Source organism: Aspergillus alliaceus (assembly GCF_009176365.1).
Source record: "Aspergillus alliaceus strain CBS 536.65 unplaced genomic scaffold BDW43scaffold_3, whole genome shotgun sequence".
Classification (NCBI taxonomy): domain Eukaryota; kingdom Fungi; phylum Ascomycota; class Eurotiomycetes; order Eurotiales; family Aspergillaceae; genus Aspergillus; species Aspergillus alliaceus.
Window position 1 is genome coordinate 137,528 of NW_022474686.1, and position 26,449 is coordinate 163,976.

The 26,449-nt window shown below is 48.5% G+C and overlaps 10 protein-coding genes across 10 annotated transcripts; 7 read left to right on the forward strand and 3 right to left on the reverse strand.

Moving 5' to 3' along the window:
* Positions 1–204: 204 nt before the first annotated feature.
* BDW43DRAFT_306206 (homeobox domain-containing protein) lies at positions 205–2,049 on the reverse strand (the record flags this gene model as incomplete). Its single annotated transcript, XM_032045973.1, has 1 exon — positions 205–2,049. The coding sequence occupies one exon, from the start codon at positions 2,047–2,049 to the stop codon at positions 205–207; it is 1,845 nt and encodes a 614-aa protein (XP_031905176.1).
* Positions 2,050–3,885: 1,836 nt separating this feature from the next.
* BDW43DRAFT_296629 (tryptophan synthase beta subunit-like PLP-dependent enzyme) lies at positions 3,886–8,175 on the reverse strand (the record flags this gene model as incomplete). Its single annotated transcript, XM_032044237.1, has 4 exons — positions 3,886–5,811; positions 7,508–7,550; positions 7,626–7,943; positions 8,012–8,175. 4 exons carry the CDS (start codon positions 8,173–8,175, stop codon positions 3,886–3,888), a joined length of 2,451 nt encoding a protein of 816 aa, XP_031905177.1.
* A 280-nt stretch (positions 8,176–8,455) lies between these two features.
* On the reverse strand, positions 8,456–10,032 carry BDW43DRAFT_261399 (sterol desaturase family protein). The gene is made up of 3 exons (XM_032040304.1): positions 9,611–10,032; positions 9,039–9,544; positions 8,456–8,978 (listed from the first exon to the last, which is right to left on the reverse strand). The coding sequence occupies exons 1-3, from the start codon at positions 9,850–9,852 to the stop codon at positions 8,707–8,709; spliced, it is 1,020 nt and encodes a 339-aa protein (XP_031905178.1). The 5' UTR covers positions 9,853–10,032; the 3' UTR covers positions 8,456–8,706.
* Positions 10,033–11,461: 1,429 nt separating this feature from the next.
* Positions 11,462–15,138, forward strand: BDW43DRAFT_261404 (putative importin beta-2 subunit). The gene is made up of 3 exons (XM_032040305.1): positions 11,462–11,752; positions 11,895–14,504; positions 14,567–15,138. The coding sequence occupies exons 1-3, from the start codon at positions 11,651–11,653 to the stop codon at positions 14,666–14,668; spliced, it is 2,814 nt and encodes a 937-aa protein (XP_031905179.1). The 5' UTR covers positions 11,462–11,650; the 3' UTR covers positions 14,669–15,138.
* BDW43DRAFT_261405 (uncharacterized protein) lies at positions 14,484–15,138 on the forward strand. Its single transcript, XM_032040306.1, has one exon. The coding sequence runs from the start codon at positions 14,672–14,674 to the stop codon at positions 14,855–14,857; it is 186 nt and encodes a 61-aa protein (XP_031905180.1). The 5' UTR covers positions 14,484–14,671; the 3' UTR covers positions 14,858–15,138.
* Positions 15,139–15,469: 331 nt separating this feature from the next.
* BDW43DRAFT_306212 (40S ribosomal protein eS28) lies at positions 15,470–15,824 on the forward strand (the record flags this gene model as incomplete). Its single annotated transcript, XM_032045974.1, has 3 exons — positions 15,470–15,530; positions 15,619–15,702; positions 15,763–15,824. The coding sequence occupies 3 exons, from the start codon at positions 15,470–15,472 to the stop codon at positions 15,822–15,824; spliced, it is 207 nt and encodes a 68-aa protein (XP_031905181.1).
* A 1,338-nt stretch (positions 15,825–17,162) lies between these two features.
* On the forward strand, positions 17,163–17,801 carry BDW43DRAFT_114957 (uncharacterized protein). The gene is made up of 2 exons (XM_032037982.1): positions 17,163–17,242; positions 17,305–17,801. Exons 1-2 carry the CDS (start codon positions 17,211–17,213, stop codon positions 17,741–17,743), a joined length of 471 nt encoding a protein of 156 aa, XP_031905182.1. The 5' UTR covers positions 17,163–17,210; the 3' UTR covers positions 17,744–17,801.
* A 2,124-nt stretch (positions 17,802–19,925) lies between these two features.
* BDW43DRAFT_261414 (uncharacterized protein) lies at positions 19,926–21,109 on the forward strand. Its single transcript, XM_032040307.1, has one exon. The coding sequence runs from the start codon at positions 20,150–20,152 to the stop codon at positions 20,462–20,464; it is 315 nt and encodes a 104-aa protein (XP_031905183.1). The 5' UTR covers positions 19,926–20,149; the 3' UTR covers positions 20,465–21,109.
* A 222-nt stretch (positions 21,110–21,331) lies between these two features.
* Positions 21,332–22,436, forward strand: BDW43DRAFT_261417 (uncharacterized protein). Its single transcript, XM_032040308.1, has 3 exons — positions 21,332–21,812; positions 21,863–22,188; positions 22,247–22,436. Exons 2-3 carry the CDS (start codon positions 21,868–21,870, stop codon positions 22,382–22,384), a joined length of 459 nt encoding a protein of 152 aa, XP_031905184.1. The 5' UTR covers positions 21,332–21,812; positions 21,863–21,867; the 3' UTR covers positions 22,385–22,436.
* A 2,117-nt stretch (positions 22,437–24,553) lies between these two features.
* BDW43DRAFT_296632 (putative C6 transcription factor RosA-like) lies at positions 24,554–26,445 on the forward strand (the record flags this gene model as incomplete). The annotated part of the gene is made up of 4 exons (XM_032044238.1): positions 24,554–24,663; positions 24,723–25,025; positions 25,081–25,308; positions 25,359–26,445. 4 exons carry the CDS (start codon positions 24,554–24,556, stop codon positions 26,443–26,445), a joined length of 1,728 nt encoding a protein of 575 aa, XP_031905185.1.
* Between the last annotated feature and the right edge of the window lie 4 nt (positions 26,446–26,449).

A 26,449-nucleotide genomic window follows, 5' to 3' on the forward strand; every position in this document is an offset into this window, starting at 1 on the left:
TATTGCTGGCGCAGATCTCTCCCGGCGAATCATGAGATACAATGCTAGTTACATGTTATCTGTGGAAGAAATATACAATGAGGTATTTACAAGACAATTACATGCGTAACTCACCACGCCATTAAGATTAAGTATTCCATAATGCAATTTTCCATTTTTATCACACTGTAGATCCCCATCCCTCTCCAGTTCTACAGATAGAAGTCATGTTCGATAATCACGTTTTCCCGGGAGCACTGCATTTTTCAAGACGCCCAAGATCTCTGGCTCTAATCCCCAGTCCCCTTCCCACTGGTCCATCCGGGCGCCCTCCCTAAAATGTCCCGCCAGATGATCGGTCCTTTGCGCCCATGTATTGAGCTGCAGTCCACAGATGCCACACCGACTTCGAATATCGCCTCTCGTCGACCGCCAGGCCTCAAGGTCCGGAATAGGAGACTTGGTACAGCCATGGAACTTGCGCAGGTGCTGCCAGAGATGGTCTTTTCGAGCGAACGACCGCTGGTCTACAGGTTTCTCCGCACAGACACGGAAGTCGTGTTCTTCCCAATGGGCGTGGGAAGGCAATGACGAGGCGCAGAACGTACACGCGAGCTGGTCCAGTTCGGTCAATTCCAGGTCTGCAAGGTTCGGGGTGCAAATCCATGATTCCAGGGAGAGATGGACACTTGTCTCGTGGCGTGTCCAATCGTTTTTCTTTTTGAATGATTGTGGGCAGAAAGTGCATTGGTATCGGTATTCTTCGACAGCGTGTGAAGGTCGGCGTTTATGGTGTCTGGGTGGCTTTATGGGGAATGGCAAGGCACCATCATTGGATGATCGATGGCTCCATGCCGTGGAGTTGCTGTCGGATGATGCTTCTGATTGTCTGCTCCCGAATCCTGACACGGAAGAGTCGAAGAGGGACGATGTCGAGTCGAAGTTCAGCAGTGGTGACCCGGTTGGGAAATTGTGGTTAATCGGAGCGGGTATGTCACCCCAGCCCAAATCAGCTGTAGAATGGGCGATCGCATCTCTGATCGCTGATTCGGGCACCGGGTCATCTTCCGGGGGGGATGCCTGCCATCGCTCAAAGGGCGTCATTGTTGTCAATTGGCTGGTAGGCATTGGAGAGCCAGCTCGTTGAATCTGAGGACGACCGGTGAATTCCATCTTCTGTTTTTGGCGTCGGCGGGCATTGGCAAACCATGTTGAGATGCGTTTCTTGGAGAAGCCTGTCTCACGGAGAAGTTGGGCTTTTTGCTCTTCGGATGGATAGGGACATTCCTGGTTCTGGAGGAACCAAGCCCGTAAGACTCTGGCTCCTTTTCTGATGAACTGTTTGGAATCCCTGGGTTCGGTTTTGCCTTTGGAAGGGTCTAGCATAGAAATGTCTAGCTCGTTCTCCTGTTCCAGGATGGTGCCCTGGTTCGCGAAAGTGGCATCTTCGCTCAGCTCTCGGAGCCCATGGAGATGGCCGATCGCTGGGACGAGAGTCTCAAATCCAGAAGGCTGGCGTTTTTCTCCTACTGCGAGGCTACATTCGCGGAATAAAGCCACACAGCTCGAGCACGCAGTAACTGGGTTCGGATTCGCTGGAGCAGTCCGGATAATAAGACACTGCAACCGGTGCTTACGGCAATAGCTACAGGGATGCGGTGGACAATAAGCACCATCTAGGAATTGGGTTACATCAGTAAGCCCGCGACGCATAGGCACAGGGTTATATAGTTCTGGAGGGCGGTTAAGAGTTGCAGGGACACCGGCGGCGTTTATTTGGGTTTCAGGTGATGGGACGAGAGTGTCGCTTTGGATAGTATGAAGTGATGGCATCACTGATTGCCCAGGCAGGTCAGTCGCCATCAATAGTGACCACTGCTCACAGTTAGGGTCTGAGGGAGCGCCAAGCAGCTCAGCGTTGAGTGCATCCCAATCGAAGATGGCATTTTCCTCGGGTGGCCAATTGAGGAGGTTCAGTTCCGAAACGTCGGTGCCATCGGCAGACCCAACTGCGTGTTGAGAGCTTTGCGAAAAGCCTTGTGATGAACCAAACCCAAATGCATTTTCCATGCTAATGTTTATGCCCACGAAATCCCAGAAGCGCTTAAGGGACAGAAGTGTTTGATTCACGTCACGTTTCTTTTACCTCCCAATGGTTACTGACTCACCCTCCAAAGGGGGTTTAGCTCATCACCTGTTCGCAACCTTATTGGACCAGGTGGCTCATGCCCTAAGGCCAATAGGAATACGTACATTCCCTCTTAGTATCCCAGTTATAGGTTCCCCTATGATCTATAGGAGGCAGTCATTGGGAAATTCACTTAACATCATGATCTCGTGATCATAACCTAGTTGCTAATTTGAAGCTCTTCACACCCCCCTAATAAGAAAAGCCTCAGGCATTTCGCCATTCTGGATATCTCGAGATCTCAGTGAAATAATCTCGCGATGTCAGACCACGCCTCCTCAAGGAGCTCAGAGAGCCCAACAAACACAGAATCAGGCCATCACGCAGGGGAATCTCTCGACAAGAGAACGCCCACTCGTCAGCAATCTTCAGTCAGCACGCAGATAACTTTCAGCGTCGAAGTACCCGATAGACTGGACAGGATACCCGAATGCTTGACTGACCAATCTAACTATGAGATATGGGATTTCTACGTGAAAAATGCACTTTGCCCCTACAACCTTCATTTCCTCATAGACTCCACAATACCAAGACCTCTACCGACTTCATCATCCTATACAAGGTGGGACAAGGCCTCCTGTATGGTTAGATCATGGCTTGTGCTGCAGTTATCCAGGGATGTTGTACAGCAGTTAATGAGAACCACCCATCCTATCGTTTACGCCGACGAGACATACGATGCGATCCGAAGAATTGTCATGTGTGATGATCATACACCTTTGGGAATCATGTATACAAAGGTTTTCGACATGAAGCGCTCATCATATGCAACAATCGCTGAGTACGTGGCCGACTTTCGCAAATCTGTCAAGCTAGCTAACTGCCTAAAACTCACGATTATGCCATTCTGTGCCATCATCATATTACTCCATGAGCTTGAGGCGGAGCTTCCTATTTGGGCTGCTCAAGTAGACGCATCATTCACTTCTAACGACGCCCAACTGGTCACCGAAGCCGATTTCTTGGCCTTATGCAACACTGCGATTGAAAAGGGAAACAATATTGACCAGCGCAACGCAATTGCAGAGGCGACGGCAGTCTGTAGGAATCCTCCGCAAAATGCTTCCCAGAAGATGAATAAGGTTTCAAAATGGAAACAGTTCTCTGAGAGGAAGACAAACGACTCCGATTGGAAGATAACTACTTGGCCTGAGCCAGGCATATCTGACGAGGACCATGTTGCTCAGATGAGGAGGCTTCGAGACAGGACATATGGCAACTGTGGCTACTGCCGATATGGTAGGCATCACGCCTCATGTTGCTGGTATCTGAACCCTTGTCTGCGGCGTGATACTTGGAAACGTCCTGACGCAGAATTATGGGTATACGAGACGTGAATACCAAAGGAATTGAGGGCACTATCGAACCGGGGACACAGGAAGAATCTGTACGTACGCGAGGCCTCGGGCATTGTGTTGATAGCAAGAAGCCGCCCGCGTTGTTGATACTTTGTTGATAGATTTCTAATCTAACCCCACTGCGAAGGATCTGTCGAAAATCGTCAATTTGAACTATCAAAGGTCTCCTAAGCTTTGGATAAAATTATCTTTTGGTTTCACTCGAAGTATCTCATGATAAAGTGCGTAAAGGTTCTACGTAATTCATCTATTCCTTCAAGCCATACGAAGATACTCCATGTACCAAGAAGTTTCTATCTGATCGTTAAGCAACTATATACAATAGAATAGGGATTTCTTGCATATGACATATCACAACCATCACTGACAAAAGTCTTCAATCAACTTCCTGAAGACCTTCTCCTGCTGTTGTAAGCTTTCAACCTCAACCCATTCCTCCTTACCATGCAACCCCTCGCCCTTAGGGCCGTACACGATTGCCGGAATTTCAGCCTCACTGAGCAGCGCGGCATCGCACCAGAAAGGCGCGCTGCTGATCTGAGGACACTCTCCAAGTACAGTAGTCGCACAAGCAGCCGCTTGTTTGACAAAAGGATGATCAGCAGACAACTTCTGCGTCGGGCGGAACATGGTAGCGCGAGGCTCCGCGTAATGGAATCTAGGGTTCTCCCGGGCGATACCCTCCAGCAGGGACTTGAGGTCACCCAAGATCGACGCCTGTGTCTGACAGGGTATGGTACGGAATTCGACCGTGATGGTACATTTCGCGGGATAGGAAGAAGGCTCTTCGCCTCCCTGAATTAGTCCGCAATGTAAGGACGCCGGTCCCAAGATATCATCAACAGGTAGCTGCTGCCGATATTGCTCGAGAGCGCGCAAGAACCATCCCGCATAGAGAATAGCGTCTTGTCCTGTAGCGGGATTAGATCCATGAGCAGCAACGCCGAGGATGTCGACCTCTATCCATACGAAGCCCTTGTGGGCTATGACTATCTGGCCCATAGTAGGTTCAGGAATCAAAGCTGCGTCAGCACGCCAACCCGCTGCCAGCACATCGTGCGTGCCCTGAGACGCATCCTCTTCATCCGAAACGGCGGCCACGATTACGTCGCCGCGAAGAGCGTTGCCGCTCGCTTTAGCGGCAGATAAAGCTGCAAGCGCTACTGCTAGGCCTCCTTTCATATCGAGACTACCTCTTCCAAACACTACTCGCCGGCCATCCTTCTCACCCAAGGCTCCCGAAAGTGCATCTTTCTCGTAGCTTGAGAGACTTACGGTGTCGATATGACCATTGAACATCAATGACCTGCCTCCTCCAGAGCCACGCAAGACACCCACGATTGATGGTCTCCCAGAGACGGTTTCTACCCAATGATGCTCGACTCCTCTGTGAGTGAACCATGCGGCCAAGTAGTTTGCGATCTGGTTCTCTCCAACGCCATCCGTTAATGACAGTGAGGGATTCGACGAGTTGATCGTCGTGAGAATCCGAGTCAACCCGACTGGGTCTTCCACAGAAACGTCTTTGGGAATAGGATACGCCCGTGGACCCTCGGTACACAGTAGAACAACAACAGAATTTTTGTTGAGGAGTGTGCCCGCCTCCTTCGTTGCAGCAAGCCGCTTGAACGCAGCCAGCGATGCCGCACCGCAAGGTCCAGCCGTAATCGACTGAGCAGCCAGGTACTGAACCGCAGAATGGGATTCATAGCACGAGATCGTAACGCATGCATCCACAAATCGCCGCAAATCAGACCACGCAGTAGACGACACCGTCCCGCAGTTCATCCCATCCATAATAGTCGACGACGTTTGAACAGCGACCGGTTTCCCAGCGCTCAGACTAGAATGCAGACAAGGCGCCGAGTCCGGCTCAGCAGCCACGACTGATACGGGCGCATCTCGAGATTTGCAATGCCTCGCCACAGTATGGGCCAGACTACCAACACCAACGGGAGTAACAACAACGTTACATTGCAGACCCTCCTTGGCAACTTGTTCATCGATTTCCATCATCATCGTAGAATACCCCTCTACAATCCACGACGGAATATCTTCATACCCCTCAAACGCAGTATCCTGCACCAAGATCCCCCCGTCTATAGCCCGCGCAGCATCCGCTGCCTCCCGTACTGCCTGATCATAGTCACTCGGGACGACAATTACACGGGCGCCCTCGCTTCCAATGCGCCGCTGCGTCCCCTCATCCATACTCCGCGGCACAAAGATATCCGCCTTGGTGCCGAGTAGTCTCGCAACGAAAGCCACAGCTCGTCCATGGTTACCCTCGGTCGCTGCAACAAGGGTTATCGAAGTCTCCTTCACTCTGGCCGATAATTCATCCCAGCTAACCGTGGACGGGAGTCCCAGTTGTGCAGTGATAGCCCGATAACAACCCCATGAGGCGCCCAGGACTTTGAAAGCGGGTAAGCCAAATCGATCGCTTTCGTCTTTGACGAAAACTGCGCGGACCCCCAGGACCTTTGCGAGGTCGGCTAGGGGCGTCAGTGGTGTGGGAGCGTAGTTGGGGAGCGATTGATGGAATACTTTGAGGTCATGGGTCTCGCGAGGGTCGCAGTGTGCATTTGCCGCGGCGGGGTTGAAGTATATCGGTCGGCGAGAAGACATGACGGTGATTATATGGGTTATAATTGATAGCAGAGATAATATGTGGCATGGATTATTATTTGAAGTGATTTTCGCTTTTATGTAGAGCTTCTGTCGGGTCTGCGCTGATTTCCAATTGCCGAGGATGAGTTCCTGCGGCCTTCCGATGACATTCTGGAGTCATTCAGCGCCTTCCATGAACATCTCCACTTGGTGGTGTATTATCCACTTCTTTACTCCAACAAAATGAGAGCAGATTTCGCTCACTCTTCGCGCAGGATACTCTAGTTTGGTTGGAGACTGTAGGATTACGAATGAGCAAGACATTTGAATTCATAAGGATGGAAAGTTGCATCCTATGCAAGACAGCATGGAGAGAGACTTTATAAATTTTCCAAAGGATAAATTTATTATAAAACAGCTAAAGCAAAGATTGCCATCATACATTTACTTCTAATTTTCCCTAATCAAGCATTGGTCTCCTTCAACCGAAACTGGTCGTAGTTAACCACTGCCTCAAGTAGAGCTTGAGTTCCCAAGGCACTGCAAGTATATCATTAGCACTATAATCACCATCAAAGTATTCTAAAAGAACCCACCAATGCTCTGGACTACAATACTCTTCCGGATGATGACTGGCTCCATCCTGGCACGGAACAAAGATCATAGTCGAAGGACAGAGTCTACTAGTATTCACAGTGTCATGTCCAGCACCACTGGTGATATCCATATAGTGGCCGGGGCCAACGAGCTGGTCGGCAGCAGTCCGAACCGCATCAATGCAGTCCTTGTGAAACTTGACAGCAGCAGAATCTGTATCCATTTTCCAGTCAAACGAAACCCCTTTACCATCTTGCTTGGCAATATCAGCGAAAGACTCAAGACATTCCTTCTGCACAGTTTGCACCACTTCATCCTCGAGATGCCGGATGTCCAAGGTAAATGTCACATGGGAAGCGACAGTATTCGTGGATGCATTAGAAGGCATCTTAAGGACACCGGTTGATGCCAGTGCCCCGTGTCGCTTGGCAATCTCGTTCGAGGAAGCGATCATCTTAGACGCAGCGAGCAATGGGTCTTGACGAGCACTGAAGGGTGTCGTTCCAGTGTGCGCATCTCGTCCATGCACAGTGAAGGTCAACCATCTATACCCCTGACTACCCTGGACTATGCCTAGCGACCGTCCACTTTCTTCAAGGATGGGGCCTTGTTCAATATGCAGTTCGAAATGAGCGCCGAGGGCAAATCCCTCGTCCGAACAGGGGATTTCGCCCAGATATCCGTGCCGTTCCAGTTCAGACCGGAGCGTGACATTAGGGTCGTGGATATCCCGAAGTTCCCAGGCCTGTTGGATGGGGATTACACCGCCCCATACGCTTGAGGCGCACATGGACTTGGGGAAGCGGGCTCCTTCCTCACTGTCCTCTTGTCAATGCCGGATTAGGGAACAGAAAGAGAGAGTAAATTTGACTAAGAGAAGAAGGGAAACCCACTTAGTCCAATTAACCAAACCAACATCATAATTCGTCTGATACCCGTTCTCCTTCATAGTTCGCAGTACCTCCAAGGCTGCCATCACACCGAGGATACCATCATACCGACCGCCACGGGGTTGCGTATCCAAGTGACTGCCCATGGCAGTCATCGGCGCGGAGGAATTCAACCGACCTTTCTGCCGTGCGAACATATTGCCCATCTGGTCCACGTAGAGTGTGCAGCCTAGCTTGGTGACTTCATTATCGAGCCAGCGACGCATACGCGCATCGTCGTCGGTCAGGGTTAGACGAGCCATGCCGGTATCCGTGGACTTCCTACAGTGTGCATTAGACTGGAAATTATACATCGTAACTGGGCCTAGTAAGAGTTGGGAGAGACGTACGGGCCGTATCTATGAGCGGCGCCCCATTCACACGTCTCGTGAAGTGTTTCCCAAAGTCGGTTGTTGTTGATCTTGAGACCTGATAGTTGGCGTCGAAAGGTTGTCGAGAATTGTTTCGTGGAATTCGCGAATAGGGCACGACCGGAGCGCTTGGTAAAGTACATTATGCCAACTTCTTAATTGACAATATATAAATGATACACAATGTTAGGAAACTAGTAAAACCTGGGGAAATGGTGATGGTACGGATACGCCCTTGATATATGGATAAATGGCTTTCACCCCAACAACATACTTTGAGTATAGTGCTATACGCCTTCTCTCGACAGCCTAGTGGAGACGAGGAAATGATCCACTTTGATCCAATGCCGTTTGACCTTGGGTAAAGAGGCAAAATAAAAAGCCAAAGAAAAAGCTATGGAGAACGGGGTGTGATTTCTAGTGCTGAGCGCCTTCCGGCGACATAGTGTGGCGGATTCCCACTGTTTTGCCTTGCGAATTAGGTTGGCAATACTAATACTCCACCATATCTCTTCTCCGATTCTGATGTTAATTGTCAACTTGGAAACAAATTCTCGTTAATTAAATTAAACACTAAGTATATACTCTTCTTAATTCAGAGCGGGAACCAATCCGCCCTGTTATGAATACCATACAGGTGTGTGACCATCAAAAACAACAAATAGACTCAGTCACTAAAGCGTCTTCTGATTTTGGTAGCATCGGTAATCGACGCCCTCCACCTCCTTGACAAACTTGTCCATCTCCTCGATCTGTTTCTTGATCTCAGTTTGAGTCATCCGCACCTCGCGGTCAAACAACTCTGCGTTCGGCTTCCTATAACTTCCCCCGATACGGTCCCAGATGGTCAAAAACTGGCCATAGTTGTAGTTGAAATAGTAGTGGTGGATGGTATGACAAGCGGATCCATTGACAACGGGAGAGTCGAGGGCATATTCTCCATCATCTACGATGGGTCAGTGTCACGGATTCTTAAATCACGATTGGCATAAAAAGCTGAACTTACGGATCATAACAGTCCACGTTGATACAAAGACAAAAAGGCCCAGGTAAGCAAATTTCTGCAGAGGAAACAGGATTGGGAAGACGTGATATGGCAGGCTCTGTGCCCACCCATCCACCGGGTGAAAGGCGTAGCTGGCATATGGGGTTGAGATGATCCACTTGTGATGGGGCTTGTGAAGATGCTTGTAGACCTTTGGGTGATGCTCCCCGCGGTGGATCCAATAGATTCCAAAATCGGTAAACGCGATGAAGAGGGGGTACTGAAGGTATGTGTAGAGCGAAAACGGCGCTTGGCTGGAGAAATCGTACAGCTTCGTGTATCCCCGAACTTCTGCCAGGAAGAATGGCACCGTGAGGACTGCCATCCCGGGCATTGCTTTCATGGCTTGCTTGATCTCCAGAGAGATCTGGTTGCGTAGGAACTTCGGGTGTTTCATGGCGCGCTTGTCGTAGACGAAATGGAATGAAAGGGTCGCACTAAGAAAGTAGACAATGACGCCAAATGCCCTGCCAGAAGAATCACCATATGGTCAGTCTCAGTCCGTCTTGTAGAAGAGCAATTAGAAGCCCAACCATGTAATCAAGAATAGACTCAAACTCTGTCGAAGGATGTGGTCTCGTGGTAAGATGCTTTGTGTGGCCCATTCGGAAGGCGACAGGGTGAAGTAACGGTTCACATTTTGGTTTAATGTTGCCGATTCTGTGCTATTGAAGGACAAGTGATGTGCTATTTGGGCAGCCCGAGGCAGTGGAAGAAGCGTCGCATATAGTCGATCAAATGCCAGGGTATCTAGCACATCCAGAACCACGTCCATGATGGACGCTGACCGATTGACGGGAATAAAGATGAATTGAGGACTGGATTAGGGCCCAATTGGGATTTGAATCAAAACCAGCTCTTGCATACATATACTATATATATATTTATCACCACGTGAGCCGGGAACTGAAATTCCGGATGAGGGATTGATTTAGAGAAGGGAAGGAGAGTTCCGTACTATCGGGTAGTACATTCAGGAACCGGCCCTTTGTAGTGTGAATAACCACCCGGCTTATTGGGCAAATCGAACCTGGGGGATCTAGAAGATCGGTAGAAGACTTCCATTCATGGTATAGGCTGTGGTTGTACCTTACGATGCGGAGCACTAGGTATCATGTCATGACCCCACTACAAGATCTCCTGATACGTTCCGAGAACCCTTTGGTGGTGTGGTATATAACTGGAGACCATGATCAGCAGGATAATATCGTTTTAGCAACCTTTCATGGTTCTTTGATGAAACGCTGTTAAAACTCTAGAGAAAAGGAGAGTATTGCTAGGCCGACCAAGTAGATATAGCATATATACTCGATAGTCCGGTTCATATGTACTGAAGGTACCAGTAACTGGCCATGAAATCACAAACAACAACTGGTATCAGACCTTGACCTTGACAGGGTATTAAAATTATGGATGTATGTACAACTAGACTCAGATGCGGTATAAAGTATCGTTGGACTGATTATGCATGATGCGGTATCTGAAGCTAAAGTGATCAGAAGCTGATATTAATATCAATCTTAAGAGTAATCTCAAGAGTAATTAATAGGGGGTGGATTGTGAAATCCGATGTGATTCATTCATTCTAATAACTAAAGTCCAGCGGACATGCTGAGTAAACTGTCCGTGCACCTGAATGTATTGTGTACCGTGTATTGTACTACCTCGCTACATGTAACTGTGGCTGCATACTCATAACCCTGTGATTTCTTATCCCGAGTTCTTACTATTGGAGCAAAAATGTTTTCTGACATATATAGATATATATGCATTGCCTTACATCGAATTATCTTGGTTATTCATATATTATTACTTAAGTATTTCTAGAGAGTATGTTGGTAATGTCTCCTTACCCCCTTCTCGGGCTCCATCCAAGCAATACAGATTACAGTATGGACCAACACCAGTTTGCCATTGAAAGAAAATTCTCTGCCCAAAGCAGAATGGCAAAATTACCACTGGCCACGCACGGCCACAGACTTGTCTCCATGCCCACCAATAAGGTCATGCTGGTCAATGTCCGAACATTATCAACTTCAAGTAATGATTCAAATTTCCCCTTTATACCTATTTTCATATCCTATGTTGGATAAGGAGTAGGAGGGACCTGACCTATAACAATCAGACAAAGAAGATCAAACGCAGTTGACATCTTCCGCCACCAAAAAGGAAGAATACCGGTCTTGTCACATATATGTACAACGACCTGCGCTCATCAAACCCCCATCATTATTCGTCTTGCTGCCCTAAAGTATTTCTCTCTCTCGTCCCCTTAAGAAAAATATTAGTCGAGAATTATTACCAGTAACTGAGGTGGATATTCGGAAGGAGGGGATTTTCCACCTTATCTTTACAGCTTGTTCATTTTTTTTTTTTTTTTTTTCATTGACCAAAGAGAAAAAATACGTTCTGGGGAAGAAGAAGGGGTTGGAGCCGCTTCGCACCAAAATCCACGGCGGGGTTTCCTGTGCGACTACTGTACACACTTTCCACACCTTCTTTGCAACTCCCTCTCGGCGCTTTTCCTTTTCGCACCCGCAATTGCTCCTCGTCCTCCCCCTCTTGTGTGCACAATGGAGTGGCAACCTCAGGATGAGCCATTGAGGCAGCTGGCCTGCTGTCTCAGGGACTCCTTAAATCCTTATGACCGTACAGCCCAAAAACAGGCCGAACAGGTGCGTTTCCTAGTTCTCAATTTTCATCGGAGACCCCGTACATATGCCGCTTTGGGGTTTCTATACCACGACCTTCCCCTCATGCACCGCTTAATGACTGGTTGACCCCTTCTAACCGTTTTCCCTCTCTCTTTCTTGTTAGATGCTAGTGCAAGCGACGTCGTCACCCGATTATGTTAACTACATCGCTTATTTGTTCAGCACACCGCAGCCCCCTCCGACAGTGGGGTTCGACCAGAACACCTATGATATGGTGCGATTTGCGGCTGCGATGAACCTGAAGTCCAAGATCCGCGTGGCATACAAAACAATCCCACAGCCTAGTCTATCATTTATCCGGTCGGTCACCCTGGTTGGGCTCCGAGACACGAACTTCCAGGTGCGAAACTCAGCCGGTAGCATCATCACAGAATTGGTCCAGCAAGCAGGTTTGTTAGCATGGCCGGAAGTACTGCATGAACTTATATCTCTGGTGAATAACGAGTCAGGCGATGTTCCGGGTATGGCACAGGAGGCCGCGATGTCGGCCCTTGCCAAAGTCTGCGAGGACAACCGCAAGATCTTGGAACGGGACTATCAGGGGCAGTGCCCCCTTGACGTGATTGTTCCGAAGCTGCTAGAGTTCACATCCAACCAGAGTGCCAAGGTCCGGTCCATGGCGCTGGGCACCATCCATATCTTTCTTCCTCACAGACCCCAGGCGCTTGTCGCCTCGATGGACCTATTCTTGTCGCAGTTGTTCCAACTGGCCAACGACGACAGCACCGATGTGCGACGGACAGTCTGCCAGACTTTCGCGCAGCTGGTAGACTTTGCTCCTGACAAACTTATTCCGCACATGGAAGGGCTTGTGAATTACATCATTATGCAGCAACATAACCAAGAAGACCCGGAGCTGGCTCTTGATGCTGCGGAATTCTGGCTTGTTGCTGGCGAACAGGCGAAACTGCAACAGCCGCTGGCTCCTCACATGCCTAAGATCGTTCCTGTGCTGCTTCAAAGCATGGTCTACGATGAGGATGACGCCATCCGCTTGGCGGGTGAGGGTGACGATGCTGAGGTGGAAGATCGTGCCGAAGATCTCAAACCGCAGTTTGCCAAGTCGAAGGGCTCTCGGTTAGACTCTTCTAAGCCCGAGGCACAAGCCAACGGCAACACCGCCGCTGAGGAGGATGACGAGGATGACTTGAGCGAAGGTGAAATTGAGGACTCAGAATTTGGAGATGATCCCGAGGATGAGTGGACTCTGAGGAAATGCTCGGCCGCCGCATTGGATGTCTTCTCGAACGTCTATCACCAGCCGATCTTCGAGATCATCCTGCCGTACTTAAAGGAAACCCTGCGCCACGAACAGTGGCCACAGCGGGAAGCTGCTGTCTTGACACTTGGTGCTGTTGCAGATGGATGTATGGACGCGGTCACCCCTCACCTGCCGGAACTTGTACCCTATCTTATCTCGTGTTTGAATGACTCTCAGCCTGTGGTGCGACAGATCACCTGTTGGTGCTTGGGGCGTTACTCCGAGTGGGCGTCACACCTCAACGATCCAGCGGAGAGGGCTCGTTTCTTTGAACCCATGATGGAGGGTATCCTTCGCAGGATGCTAGATGGCAACAAGAAGGTCCAGGAGGCGGCCGCGTCCGCCTTTGCAAGTTTGGAGGAGAAGTCTGACGCCAACTTGCTTCCTTACTGTGAACCTATCCTTCGACAGTTCGTCCAGTGCTTCGGAAAATACAAAGACCGCAATATGTACATCCTGTACGATTGTGTCCAGACTTTGGCAGAGTGTGTCATGGGAGAGCTGGCGCAGCCGCATCTTGTGGACATTCTCATGCCTGCTCTTATCGACCGCTACAACAAAGTATCGGATCAATCTCGCGAACTCTTTCCGTTGCTGGAATGCCTCGGCTACATTGCTGCCGCGTACGGTGATGCGTTTGCTCCCTTTGCTCCTCCTCTCTTCCAAAGATGTATTAAAATCATCTACGAAAACTTGCAGGAGTATATGGCCTCCGTCCATAACCAGGCTATCGAGGAGCCCGATAAGGATTTCTTGGTCACCAGCTTGGACCTCCTGAGTGCGATCATCCAGGCGATTGATCCCCAGAAGAGCGGCGAGTTACTGGCCAATTCCCAACCACGTTTTTTCGACCTTCTCTGCTTTTGTATGGAGGATCCGAACTATGAAGTGCGCCAGTCGTCGTACGCGCTGCTCGGCGACTGTGCCATCAATATTTTCCCGCAACTGGAGCCCTTCATCCCTAATATTATGCCCACTCTTATCAAACAACTTGATCTGGACTTGATAAAAGATGACGATCGTCACACTGGCTTCAGCGTGCTGAACAACGCCTGCTGGTCTTGTGGAGAGATCGCAGTCAACGAAAAAGCAGCTCTTTCACCCTACGCCGACAAGTTGTACCAGGGCCTATACGTTATCATCAACAACGAAGAGATCATCGACTCGGTGAACGAGAATGCTGCGATGGCTTTAGGCAGGCTAGGAATCTGCTGTTCGGATCAGCTTGCCCCTCGTCTCGGTGAGTACGCGGGAGCGTTTTTGAAAGCTATGAACAAGATTGAATTCACCCGGGAGAAGGCTTCCGCCTTCCTGGGATTCAACCAAGTGGTTATGAAGAATCCACAGGCCATGGAAGCCAGCCTCGCGGATTATTTCCAAGCAATTGCCGCCTTCCCCACTAAGTCTCTCCACCAGGAGGATTACCGCGACATCCAGAGCTCATTCCAGCAGGTAGGAATACCTTCCCGGGCTGCCCTTAGGCTTCTTTTGATGGCAACTAACGGCATATATAGGTTCTGCAAGGCTATAAAAACTTGATACCCAACTTTGATTCGTTCCTCACCCAGCTTCCGGCTCATGTTGCTCAGAAACTTCGTTCTGTATACCAAATTTAGACTATGTCGGCATTGCTAGTGTTCAACGAGGGCAAAACACTTGGCGAAAGGCGCATTAAAATTGCATTGCATTTTTATCTCTTCACCCTTTTCCCTCATACTTCTTTCTCTCTCTCTCTCTTTTTAATCTACCTATTGATGTCCCTTTCACCTTTCTCGCCGATGTTTCGAAACTATTGGATGGAGTGAGCAACGGCCTTTCTTTTTCTTTTACTTCTTGATCACCTCTTTGTTTTCCACCCATGGCGTGCTGTTTTCTTTCGTGGTGACAATTTTATGTCTGGGCCTACACAGAGTGAGATCTAATGGGCCTGTACAAACGACGATGAGCCTGGGATAGCGTTATCCAAGGACTATATACCGGAAGGTGGAGGAATGGACAATGATGACATGCATAATGGACTGACTAGGCGGATGAGTTCTGTGTACCATTTGGTTGATAGAATATAACTATAGTAAATGAACGTAGCAGATAGAATTTATGAATGAGCATAACGATCCTTTTAGACAATGGCCGCTTTTTAGCTTTTCTGCAGACTTTTCTTTCACTATGCCGACACTCAAAACCATTTTATAGAGCAAGATGTCAAAACCGAAGTTCTAGATTCGGATAGTTTATCCGGGACAAAGTCGGTTCGCTTCAAAGTTTGGCCGAGTGGAGAGGGTTCGGCGACGGGAAACCCTACCGAACCGCACTGAAAATTATTCAGCACATCTCAACAACCGCCCGCGCCTCGCCCTTCAACACACGCCCCTCGACTCGATCAATCGCAACCACAGCGAGAGAATCAATCATTCGCAATGGATTCCGCCAAAGCCCCCGTCAAGCTCGTGAAGGTGACCCGCGTCCTGGGCCGTACCGGTATGATCTGTCCCCACGTTCTGGAAGCATCGAGATAGTCTCCTGGGAGATGTTTATATGAAGGGTGATGATATCTAACGAAGAGTAGGCTCTCGCGGTGGTGTTACTCAGGTCCGTGTCGAGTTCATGGATGACCAGAGCCGTTCGATCATTCGTAACGTCAAGGGCCCCGGTATGTTTCGCTCTTAAATAGTCGAAGAGGAGTGCCCGGCTGACTTGATAACCTTCACAGTCCGGGTTGATGATATCCTCTGCCTCCTCGAATCCGAGCGTGAGGCCAGGCGTTTGCGTTAAAATAACAAAACTAGAAGGTGTCGGATTGGGTCTTTGGAACGAGTATGGGGGGACATTGATATTCATGTTATTGAGCCCAAAATGCAATTCGCATCACGAATCGATCCAGACTTAATACATCTCTAAGGATATTGGGAACTACGAATACGGACATGATCGTTTGCCGCTTGCTGGAATGAGCGTCCCCGGGCGAATGTTTCTCTCGACTTTACGTGTGGTTTCCGAGGAGTTTGTGTGGACATCTTCCTAGAAGGACCTCCGGCATGTCGGTTTTATGGGTTGAAATGACAAAAAAGAACTAGTGTTCTTTCGAGATGCAAAATGTACATCCCGTGAACCAATCTTTACGTGTTTCTCTCCATATCCTATCGGATAGCGGGGGTTTGTTGTAGCTTAAGTGGCCGTCTCTCCTCTCATGCTGCGCCCGCAATTTTGCTATTCGATCTCCATTCGAAAACATCTGATCCGGGATGATTTCTTGTATCGGCCACTTCAGCCTCTATCGCGACCAACTGAAGCGATGCTGTGCAAAACTCATCCGTTCGCCGGTTAGTTCGACTTGAAGATCGATGTGTGGGGGGTGGGGGAGAGTCGCGCTTGTCCCACGTTTACATGTCCTCGAATGTGTTCAGGTCTCCCTGGAGTAGTACCCCGTACAACATCAGTAGCTTGTGTAGTTTGTGGAGGTGTGTTCTTGGATCAATGCATGTGTAGATTATCAGGACAGGTATTGGTCGCTTCAGCGAGTCCAACTGCTACATACGTCTTTGCAGTCGAACCACAGCCCCATATAAACTCGAGGGCGCTTATTGACGCGGAGCATGTTCAGTTGGATAGACAGTATATAGAGTCTTATTCTCTGACCACCTCATAGTTTTCGCTGCTCCAGACTAATTATGTCCGATACCAGGGCTTGCATATAATGTCGAACTACAGCTCTTCCAGGCCCTACACAAGTATGTCACCCACCATCTCCAGCGGAACATGGGTTTCAGGCTAAACCATGACAGATTGCATTCATCCTACTACCAGCACAGACCTCGGGGCGAGTCACAAGTGTGGAGGCTATTCAAGATGTCCACCTCATCGCTAGAAAAGGACTGCTCCAGGCATTGAACTTGCTCCGTCCTACGGTGCTAAAGGTTCTTATCATGCTTGGAGATTACACCAGATTGAACAACGGCTGGGATAGTGAGCATCGAGAAGCTTCATCTGCAAAAAAGCTCTGTGATCTAGAAGCCATTGTGGAACACCAAACCAACCGAGAGTCACCTCTAATCTCACGACTGATCTAATCCTATTGGACGTTGTCGTGATAGGGTAACCACGCCGTTTGAACTTCATGCCCTAGATAACAAGAGTAGGACCTTCTATTGCAAGGAGTTTATGGATGTTGGAAAGGTTCGACGTATGTACAAGTACGAAAGCATGAGTATCTTTAGTCCAACCGCAAAGACACTCCTCTACAACTCTACTTTAGCCCTATAGCAACACCCACCGCTACATTGTTCGCATTAATAGTTCAAAACCATCCACCATCACCAGACTCCCACCAACAATACGCACATATCAGCTACAGACATCGCAAACCCTTACCCAAACCAACCCTCAATTCCAAATCCATGAGCAAACCGCACGAGAACACTCACACTCAGCCCAAATCACCAGTTCGTCCCAGCCCTCAACAACACCCAGCACGACTAGTCCGCGCACTGATCTGCCCAAAAAAGCCACGAGTAGAATGTTACACAAGGAGCACAGTTTGCCCTTTTCACAACCCCCTCTACACAACATACTTTACTCCCAAATATAGCAACATACTCGCATGGGAATGCCAGAGCCATGCGCGGGGGCCAGTGCCCACCTTCCCGTCCCGTTTCATCTCGGCCCTATGGAAAAAGAGCATGATTAATCGATGACACTGCAGTCACACACACACACACACACATACGCGCCCTTCGCTTGACATAAAAGCAACCACCGCCAAGTCGGAAATTCAGCCAGATATGGAACTTAAGCAGGGGTAAATCCTCATTTAGCGCACCACAAGCAGAGGGGCAGAGAAGGAGAGAGAAAAAAAAAAAAGGGAAAAGAAATGGCAAGGAAACCGAAAACCCATAAAATCATAAAAAATCATAAAAATGGAAATAAAAAAAGTAAAAAAACTTTTTGCGGAAAAACTTCTAAGTATAGTTGAAGAAGTTGGATTTCCGCCCCAAGCCAAGACCCTCCGCGTCGGTTTGAAGAAAATGGGCATGTCGTCCCCGCCGGCCGGGCGAATTCGATCTCCTGGTCTGAGCCCTAAGTAGTAGGTAGTATCTAGGAATCTACATATGTGAAACTTTTTCGCGAGATGAAACTGATCTAGGTAAGGTACGGAAGGGCCCGCTGTGACCCTTTTTGACTGTTTCCGTTGAAGATCGGAGTTCAGGAATTGGTATCCGGTGGTTTTTGATAACCCTTGTAGTTTCATTTGGTTAGTAAGATTACTTACATTAGTAAAGCTTTCTGGGAGCTAATAATGGAAATTAGTGTGCGACTTGGCACTGGGGAAACCAAAGAAGAAAAGAAAAAAAAATTAAATTAAATTAAAGAATGAAAGAGGTGCTGGGCCAATCAGAGGGCATTTAGGAGAGGAATGTGTTCGTCGTGAATAAAGCTGTATTGGGTAAGGTCATGCTGGCATTTGATGATCGAGATTGGCGGAGGTTCTTCAAGTTACTAACCCTTTAGTACTTAACTACTAACCTAACTAGTAGTGTATGTACATAGTAAGTTCCTAACGGTACCAAGATTTTGGGTCTTGTTTGCTTACCACCCTGGGTAAGGTAAGGTGACTTTCAAGTTGTGGTGTCTAGAGTTGCCTCTCTTTGGGTTTAGTACTATTTTTGTCTTACCTTTCTCATGCAGGTAGATAGGGTTCTACATTTAACCTTGGGTCACTGGATACTGAGGTCACGCTCCTCTTGTTATTAATCCATCTGTGCAGATTGTTGGTACGCGATATTTACAAGCCTGTCTTGACACTTTTTTTTTTTTTTTTTTTTTTTTTTTGTTGTTGAGGTGTGCCCGGTGATATCAAGACCGAGATCTAGGCATCAATCAGCTTTGACTGACCTCATAGATCACGGCCGGCACTCACGATGACGCTACGATCGGATAGGGATGGTAGTACTGAGGGAAGGATGAGTCAATGTTCAAATCAGGTCCTTGCACGCCTGATTCATAAGCCGTCAGACCAGGCATTCCTCATTCCTCAGTAGTTAGCTGCCTTGACAACTAGTCCGGAAACTGATAGTTTAATCGATGCTTGACGTATGGTGAGTGGGGCCGATGGTATACTTGGATACTTCCTATCATACTCGCATGCATTTGCAAGTAGAGTGGTATTGTTATATCGACCATTGTCACTGTGACAGTGCAGGACGACATTAGTAATGTGAGACAGTGACCAGGATAGGTTTTCTGGATGTATACAGTATAGCACAGAGTATGCCTAGTAACTTGGACGAATTGAATACCCACCGTAGTTCTGAAAGGCATCCAACCATCTGTCATTAATAAGATTGACAGGAACTATGAACAGCAGACCAAGAAGGAATATTAAACTTTGGTCGCATTTAACTACTCGAAGCAGTATGTACAGGATTTTGGGTATGGTATGGGGATGTACATGGGGTCTTTTTTGTTTTGTTTTTTTTTTTTTTTTTTTTGGTTCTCCTGACATGGCAAGGCGAGCAAGGCAAACCCAATAGAACGACACCCAGTCGAGTCGGTCCACATGGCTTGCAAGATGCCTGTGCAACGTTTGAGTCACCATCATCTTTGATAGGGCGCATTGAAAATACAATAGTTATTATTAAGATGGATTTTCATGGCAGAACGAATAGAGTTCTAAACAAAGTTGACCAACCCTGACAGGGAACAAAAAGCGGTGACCTCTTCCCCTTCCAGCCCGCTAAACCCCGTTAGGTGGCATCTCGCGACAGCCTTGGCACAAAACGCCAAGGGTGACAGGCTGGCACCCCATTCGCCAATCATGCCACTGGAGATCCTGGGGCCCTCAATCGAATGCGGAGAATGGTTTGGGAGTTACAATTGGTTGACAGTGGTCTGCGGGTCGGAATTGTCCGTTGTACAGTATTGGGTTAGTTCCATTATCTACAGGAAGGCCAGTTTAGTCCGTCCCTCTCACATCCAAGTTCTTTCCCTTTCATCTCTCCCCAATATTCTTGAACCATCTCTATCCGTATCCAGCTACCTGGGCACTATGATATGAAGGCTGGCTTGGCAACTGGGAGAGACATTGGTGGCTCTGGTTCCAAATGCCGTTGGGGCCTACGGTTTCCATCTGCTGGCTGCTATGGATGCCACAAATGGGCTTGTCTCCAGCTATCCGGACAAATGGGATAGGTCCTTTCGGAAGCTATCAATGGACAGGGATCAAGCATCGGCCATCCTTTTCGGCGACTCCCCTCTCCCCACCTCTCAGGGATTCTCCTGCCCTAAGAAAAACGTGGCATGAGGCTTTTGTGTTACACACTTGCAACGCATGCACTCCTCGACTGATGCAGGTCGAAGGGGGATTGAGCCTAGAAATGCCGTCATATGTTGGGTCGAGGCTTTTCGTCCATGGATAGAGATTTAAGGTGTCTTTACCACTACCCGAAGTGACCAATGACCATGCGTGAATGATTGATCGCTGATTCTTAATCTCGGCCGCCCGCGACCGTGGACCCGGACCGCAGCCCCCGAAGGGTTTACTGGCAGTCTTTCGAAGCCTTCATTAGCCTCGACGCTTTAGCGTTCTAGGGCATTTACCTTATCTGGAAACTTTCCTTCAGGACCCTTTCAATGTCCAATCAGATTGACCCCGAAAACTCTCACAACGATTCGCATTTTAGCTTTAGATTTAGTCACATATTGCTCCCCTATTATTATTATTATTCTTCTTCTTGAAATTATTGTTGTTTGCTCGATGGCCCACCTGGGCCCACTACCCACTATCTTTCTTTGATAAGATGAGGAAGCTTCTTACCGGTTTCCTGTTTGGATTAAAATTAGCGAATTTGACATGGATCTGATGGGTGAGTTCTCTGTTTCATCCGGCCGCCTGGGATTGTGTGGCACTGGTTTTGCTCTCAAGGCTGAAACTGTCCTACTCACTCTCACTTGCCGTCTCTCTCTTTTCCTCTGTGTCTTACTAGCAAAACTATTTACCCCAAGAAACGTGTCATTCGGTAGCCCCAGTCTACGCATGCATTTCACCCACGGTAACACCAGCCGAGGGAACTCAAACCCGTAATCCCAGGACAGCGGGCGAGGTCATCTTCACAGTCGTAGGGCTCACTGCCCCACTAATCGTCCGTGGGCTCAGCCGCACTTGTTACTAGATTGGGAACATTCAGATGCAATTTACCGGTTTGGTCGAAGAATGAAAGCGGCTCAACATTTTAGACTAGTCTCTGAGATAGGGGGGGGGGGGGGAAGAAAAAAGAAGGCATCGACTTCGACAGTGCTCCGTGCCTGCTCCTTAGAAGGTTTACTGCCTCGATCTAAATCTTAGTTGGGGGACTAAGTCTTAGCTGCATGCGCAGTGACCCTGGACAGGTGATTCGGTGCCTTAGTGGCTTGGCGGAATGATCGCTTATTCTGCATGGGTGTCCGTGGGCACAGGAGTTGAGCTGCAGAGAAAACCCCAGGCAGGGTTGCTCTGGTCATGAGGGAAAAGATGGAGATGCCCGTCCGGCCGAAGTAGCTTTTGGCTGAGAGGGTCGGTTGTTATTCCCGAATTTAGACCTTGTCAGTTTTACGATTCTTATGGATCTGTATCTGTATTCGCTTGATACCGGCAATACCAACGTGCGTCCCCTAGCGTCGGATAAAAACGGCGCATTGCGAAAAGACTGCAAACTGTACATCAGGGGTAAGGAAAAACTGCCCGTTGGGAGGCTATACCGTCGCGAAGGAACTATAAGCAGCATAGAGGTGGGCATTAAGGTTGCTACCTGTTCCATCTCCGTTGATTGATTTTTCAGGCACCATGAGCGGTGCGCTCAGTCCGCCTGATGAGGCAATCGTTCGCTACATCAGATTCACACTTCCCGAGTCGGACGGATCAGCAGGATTCATCGGTGTCAGTGAGGTTGGGTTGAATTGGACGACATCCACGAGGCACCAGGAGGAAAAAACAACAGCAGTCTATCATCTACTAACCCTGCTAGTGGGGAACCAAACAAATCCAATAATAGATGGATTATCATTCCCCTTTTCTCACCGAACGTTTCTAGGTCGAGTGTTCTATTCCCATTTCTTCGCGCTTCAGGCGAGGATGTTCGTTGACTTTCACCGGATCGGTTATAGGGTAGGGCGCTGGTCGACACCAGAAAGGAGATCATCATGACGATTGACTGTTACAGCAGGAGGCGCAGTGTCAGATTGTCCAATCCATTTCTGGGATATCAGTAACAACTGACAGGGAAGCCCACATGGGACCGGGGACAGGGTATCAACTACTTTGGAGTCAAGCTACCCCTGGGATCGGACCTTTTGAGAGTTAACAAAGTCCGATCGTTAAGTAATGATAACCATGTGATTAGTGACTTTAATCTGACACCAATCAATGACAGGCCGTCTGCCCACTGTGTGTCATCGAAAAACCTTTTGCCCGATAATTTAGTGCAAAAGTGGGTGAGAACTTTAGAGAACCACAGGACAGAGGAAATCCCGTTCAGGACTGGTCTAGGTATGGAGAATCCGAATGAGCCAAACAGAGGCGAGAGAAAAAAAAAAAAGAAGACGCCCCCACCACGTCTTTTTACCGGATCAGGTAGTTCTTCGGCCAACCCCATCCGTCAGGGTTATTTCCTGGGTCAACCTAACCTAAGCTATGGTAATCGATACCCGCAGACCCTGTCCAGACTACCCCAATGTACGACCACACCTGACATTCTTGAGGTCAATTTTAACAATGAGACGTGGTCTACACATGGTTTCGCGCCCGAGAATGTACATGCTTAGATACGCCACCCATGGCTGAGCGACTTTGGCTGCTGTTGTCCCAGCGATCTCCATGGTGCTCTTTTACTTTCCTCGACCAGTTCTTCTTCTTTGGCCCCCGGACGATGACCGGGACGAGAGTTCAAGCATCTTTGGTAGAGAGGCTTAGACCTAGAGATCCTTACAGCAGTCTGACTTGGCGTGACTCCCGTCCCACTTAGGCTATGGGGATGGATCATCTGCTTTCAGTTGGGAACAATTTAATCTGAAATTACATGGAAAGCTGCGGAAAGAAGTTCTCTCTCAGATCTTTGAAAGAATAAGGAATAAGGTCTAAGAGGAAGACCTAGCGATTTTTGGAATAGAAAGGACCAGGGTGAGGAGAGGAGAGGATTTTAGAATGCAAACTAGCAGTAGCTGGTGGTAGGAGTGCCATGTGGTCGGCGAAACAATGTAGGCTGACTAATCTGGTCTATTATAACCCTTACTTCCCTTAGTAGGGGGGTGGGTTAATCCAGGTCATACATTCCTTGTTGGTACTAAGTTAAGTTAGTAGGGTGTGCTAGTATGTACTTACTCCATCCACGTTATTTTTTATTATTTTTAAATTTTAAATTTTGCATTTTTATTATTTTTGATTTATTATTTTACTTGACTTTTCTCTTTCTTTTTCTTTTTCTTTTTCTTTAATTTAATTTTCATTTAAGATTGAGAGATCCAGAAGGGCAACTGACGGGAAGAGGCTCAAAACCATGATTTTCAGGCCATCCAGAACTACCTACAACTACTTCGGACTACTAATAATAATTAAATTCGGGCTCCTATTGTGGTTAATGTTATAGTACTTCTTCCCCTCCCATCTCTCTGGTCTCCAGTCTTCCCCATCCCCACACCCTTCTACGAAAGTTATCCTTGAACAGTCTGCATTTCTTTTTCTTTTTCATCCTCCAAAGAGGCTTGTGGATTAATACATTCTCAGGAGATCAGCATCTGACCAGCCGTCTCGTGGCGTTTTGGAACGTATCCCACCGAAGAATTGACTAGTCCCCTACTTTCTAAAGGTTTTTCTTTTTTGGATCTTGAATTTTCTTTTTCTTTTTCCTTTTTTCTTTTTTTAAATTAAACATTGGACTTTTATTTTACTTTCGTTGACTGATTCCCTAAATTTTTTTTATTTCTATCTTTTAATTTTATTATTAATTGCTGTTTGATCTAAATCTCTCCTACCTTATTTTGAGTGGTCCCTCAGCTCTAGAGGCTGCATGCATTCTTGGACTATTAAGCCTACTGGCCCTGACTGTGACTTGATTATCACCCTCCACTCTCTTATAATCCTTTCACTCCTCTTGTTCCTGTCAAAATATCTGCCCCAAAAAAATCCCCCTCCCTTGCCGTTATCTCGTATTCCCCACGTGCGTATATTCTTCATCTCGTTCCTCGTTCCTTCCTCCATCTGGGGCTGAGGCTCGAGGTTATTTTTGGAGTCTGCATCTCTAGGCTTGGCTATCACTACCACTATATACTTGCATCTCCCCCCTCCTCTCTTCCCCATCCACCCTTCAATACATCACCCGAGAGGACTGCCTGGTGATTTCACTTGACGAAATTGTCCACTGTCTAGTCACGCTTTGTTCGTTGTGTTGTTACACCTTCTACACATCCTTTGGCTACCCCACTGTAGCCTTGTCTTATCTTCCACATAGACACCATTGCATTGTCTTCGAGACAAGATGGCTGGTCCCGGTGGTGGTCCTCCTCGCAAGAGCCATACCAAGTCTCGTTTCGGTTGCAAAACATGCAAGAGACGACATATTCGATGCGATGAAAGTTTTCCACAATGGTATGGATCTGCTGTAGGGTCCTCTTGTGCAAACGCGCAGTGGCTGACGGAGAGAGTAGCCGGAATTGTACCAAACATAACTGCCGGTGCGACTATATGGATGTCGCTACCGTCCACGACGAATCATCAACCGCCCGGAAAATTCCCGATCTCCTCATGTCCGCAGAAATCGAGATGGAAATCAAGAACTGGCACATTACCGGCGTGCCTCCGTTCCCGGAACTGGTACAATTCCCACGCAATTGTTGGAGCAAACTCTCGCGGACCGATCTTCGTTTAATCCACCATATCATCGGACTATCCATCGATCTACATCGCCGCGGCTTCAGCAACTGCACGATCTGGGCACAGAAGATGCCAACGTAAGTGGAGGAACTGGGTCCGTTTTTCATCAATGGTCCCGCTAACACCAGACAGATTCCTTACCATCGCACTTACGAATGATTTTGTTATGAGTTCCATTCTTACCTTATCCGCGTCACATTTGGCCTGGATTACGCGAAATAAAGAAACCAAGCAACTCGCTTATCACCACAGAGGGATTGCGATCCAGGGCTTGCACAAGGCAATCGGCTCGTTTTCGAAGGACAATTGTGACGGCATTCTCGCGGCCTCCATCCTCCTTTCATGGCAGGCTTCAGAATGGTACGTGATTCTGCAAATCCAGTTACGGCAAAGACTAACAGGTTCCTTAGGCATAGTTGGGCGTCCTTGCAACATGGCCTCACAACGGTGCTACATACGATGCATCCCATCTGGAAACAAGAATCGGAATTAGCCATGTACCTGGAAAACCAAAGGTACCTGGGATGTACTAATGCCCCAGTCATGACGGGCTACCAGTTCCAGGACGAGGACCTCGTTAGCCTCCAGCAAACGACCCTTGCCCTCGAGAACGTCCAGAAGCGGGTTGCTCACAACCCCGAACATTACCGCCGGATCGGAGAACTCCTTGAATTTGTGCGCCATTTCCAGCGTGATCTTCTGACCCTGACCCCAGAGCAGGCCTTCGAGCGGATGCAGCCGTTGCGAAGGTGGCTATTTTGGCTCCCCCCAGCCATGCTCCGAGGCGGAGATGCAGATCTCGGAGCCCTTGCCATCCTGGCTCAATTTTACGGTATTGGTGTGGTTTTGGATAGTTTGTTCCCTGATCTGGGAGGCGCATATCTCGGTCCGCTGTCCGTCGGCCCTATTGAAGACATCTATCGGATTGTTGTTACCAAAAACATGACGGAGCCGTTTAACCCCGACCTACAATTAGCTTCGACAATCATGGAATTGCCTCGACATATCGTTGCCCAATATAAGAGCCGTCTGCAATGGTCGCCGCGCACCTCACTCGACTACTCCCCACCTCCCGCCAGTCCCTATCATCCTCATATGCACGATTACACCTTGGCGTCATCATCCTCTCCTTCCTCTACTGCAACATGTGCACCTTACACCCCGCCACTCCAGTCCCCGCCCGCGGTGACGATCGCTAGTTCCTCATTCGACGTGAATGGAACCTACGTCACGGCTCCCGGCGTCCAGAGCCTCTACCCTCCATCTCCAAGTCTACTGTCGGACCCGCGAGAAGAGCTGTGTGACTATGGCCATCCCAGTACGCTCCATCAGTCGCCTACATACCCGTCGCCATTTGTCGACGATATGGTGTGCGGAGAGTTATCGCGGGTGGACGGAACCGCTGGACTGAATGTGGACCTCTATGGAGAGCCACAACAGATCGTTGGAGGATATAGCAATGCGGAGCCGTGCTGGACGGGAAGTATTTGCACTTGACAGT

Coding starts and splice junctions, on each gene's coding strand:
- BDW43DRAFT_261399 (XM_032040304.1), bottom strand. CDS start 9,852: ATGGACGTGGTTCTGGATGTGCTAGATACCCTGGCATTTGATCGACTA. Junction 9,545..9,610: donor AGTCTATTCTTGATTACATG/GTTGGGCTTCTA, acceptor TTCTTCTGGCAG/GGCATTTGGCGTCATTGTCT. Junction 8,979..9,038: donor AACGTGGACTGTTATGATCC/GTAAGTTCAGCT, acceptor GACCCATCGTAG/ATGATGGAGAATATGCCCTC.
- BDW43DRAFT_261404 (XM_032040305.1), top strand. CDS start 11,651: ATGGAGTGGCAACCTCAGGATGAGCCATTGAGGCAGCTGGCCTGCTGT. Junction 11,753..11,894: donor CCCAAAAACAGGCCGAACAG/GTGCGTTTCCTA, acceptor CTTTCTTGTTAG/ATGCTAGTGCAAGCGACGTC. Junction 14,505..14,566: donor TCCAGAGCTCATTCCAGCAG/GTAGGAATACCT, acceptor CGGCATATATAG/GTTCTGCAAGGCTATAAAAA.
- BDW43DRAFT_261405 (XM_032040306.1), top strand. CDS start 14,672: ATGTCGGCATTGCTAGTGTTCAACGAGGGCAAAACACTTGGCGAAAGG.
- BDW43DRAFT_114957 (XM_032037982.1), top strand. CDS start 17,211: ATGGATGTTGGAAAGGTTCGACGTATGTACAA. Junction 17,243..17,304: donor AAGGTTCGACGTATGTACAA/GTACGAAAGCAT, acceptor ACTCTACTTTAG/CCCTATAGCAACACCCACCG.
- BDW43DRAFT_261414 (XM_032040307.1), top strand. CDS start 20,150: ATGCCGTTGGGGCCTACGGTTTCCATCTGCTGGCTGCTATGGATGCCA.
- BDW43DRAFT_261417 (XM_032040308.1), top strand. CDS start 21,868: ATGAGCGGTGCGCTCAGTCCGCCTGATGAGGCAATCGTTCGCTACATC. Junction 22,189..22,246: donor TTCACCGGATCGGTTATAGG/GTAGGGCGCTGG, acceptor CTGTTACAGCAG/GAGGCGCAGTGTCAGATTGT.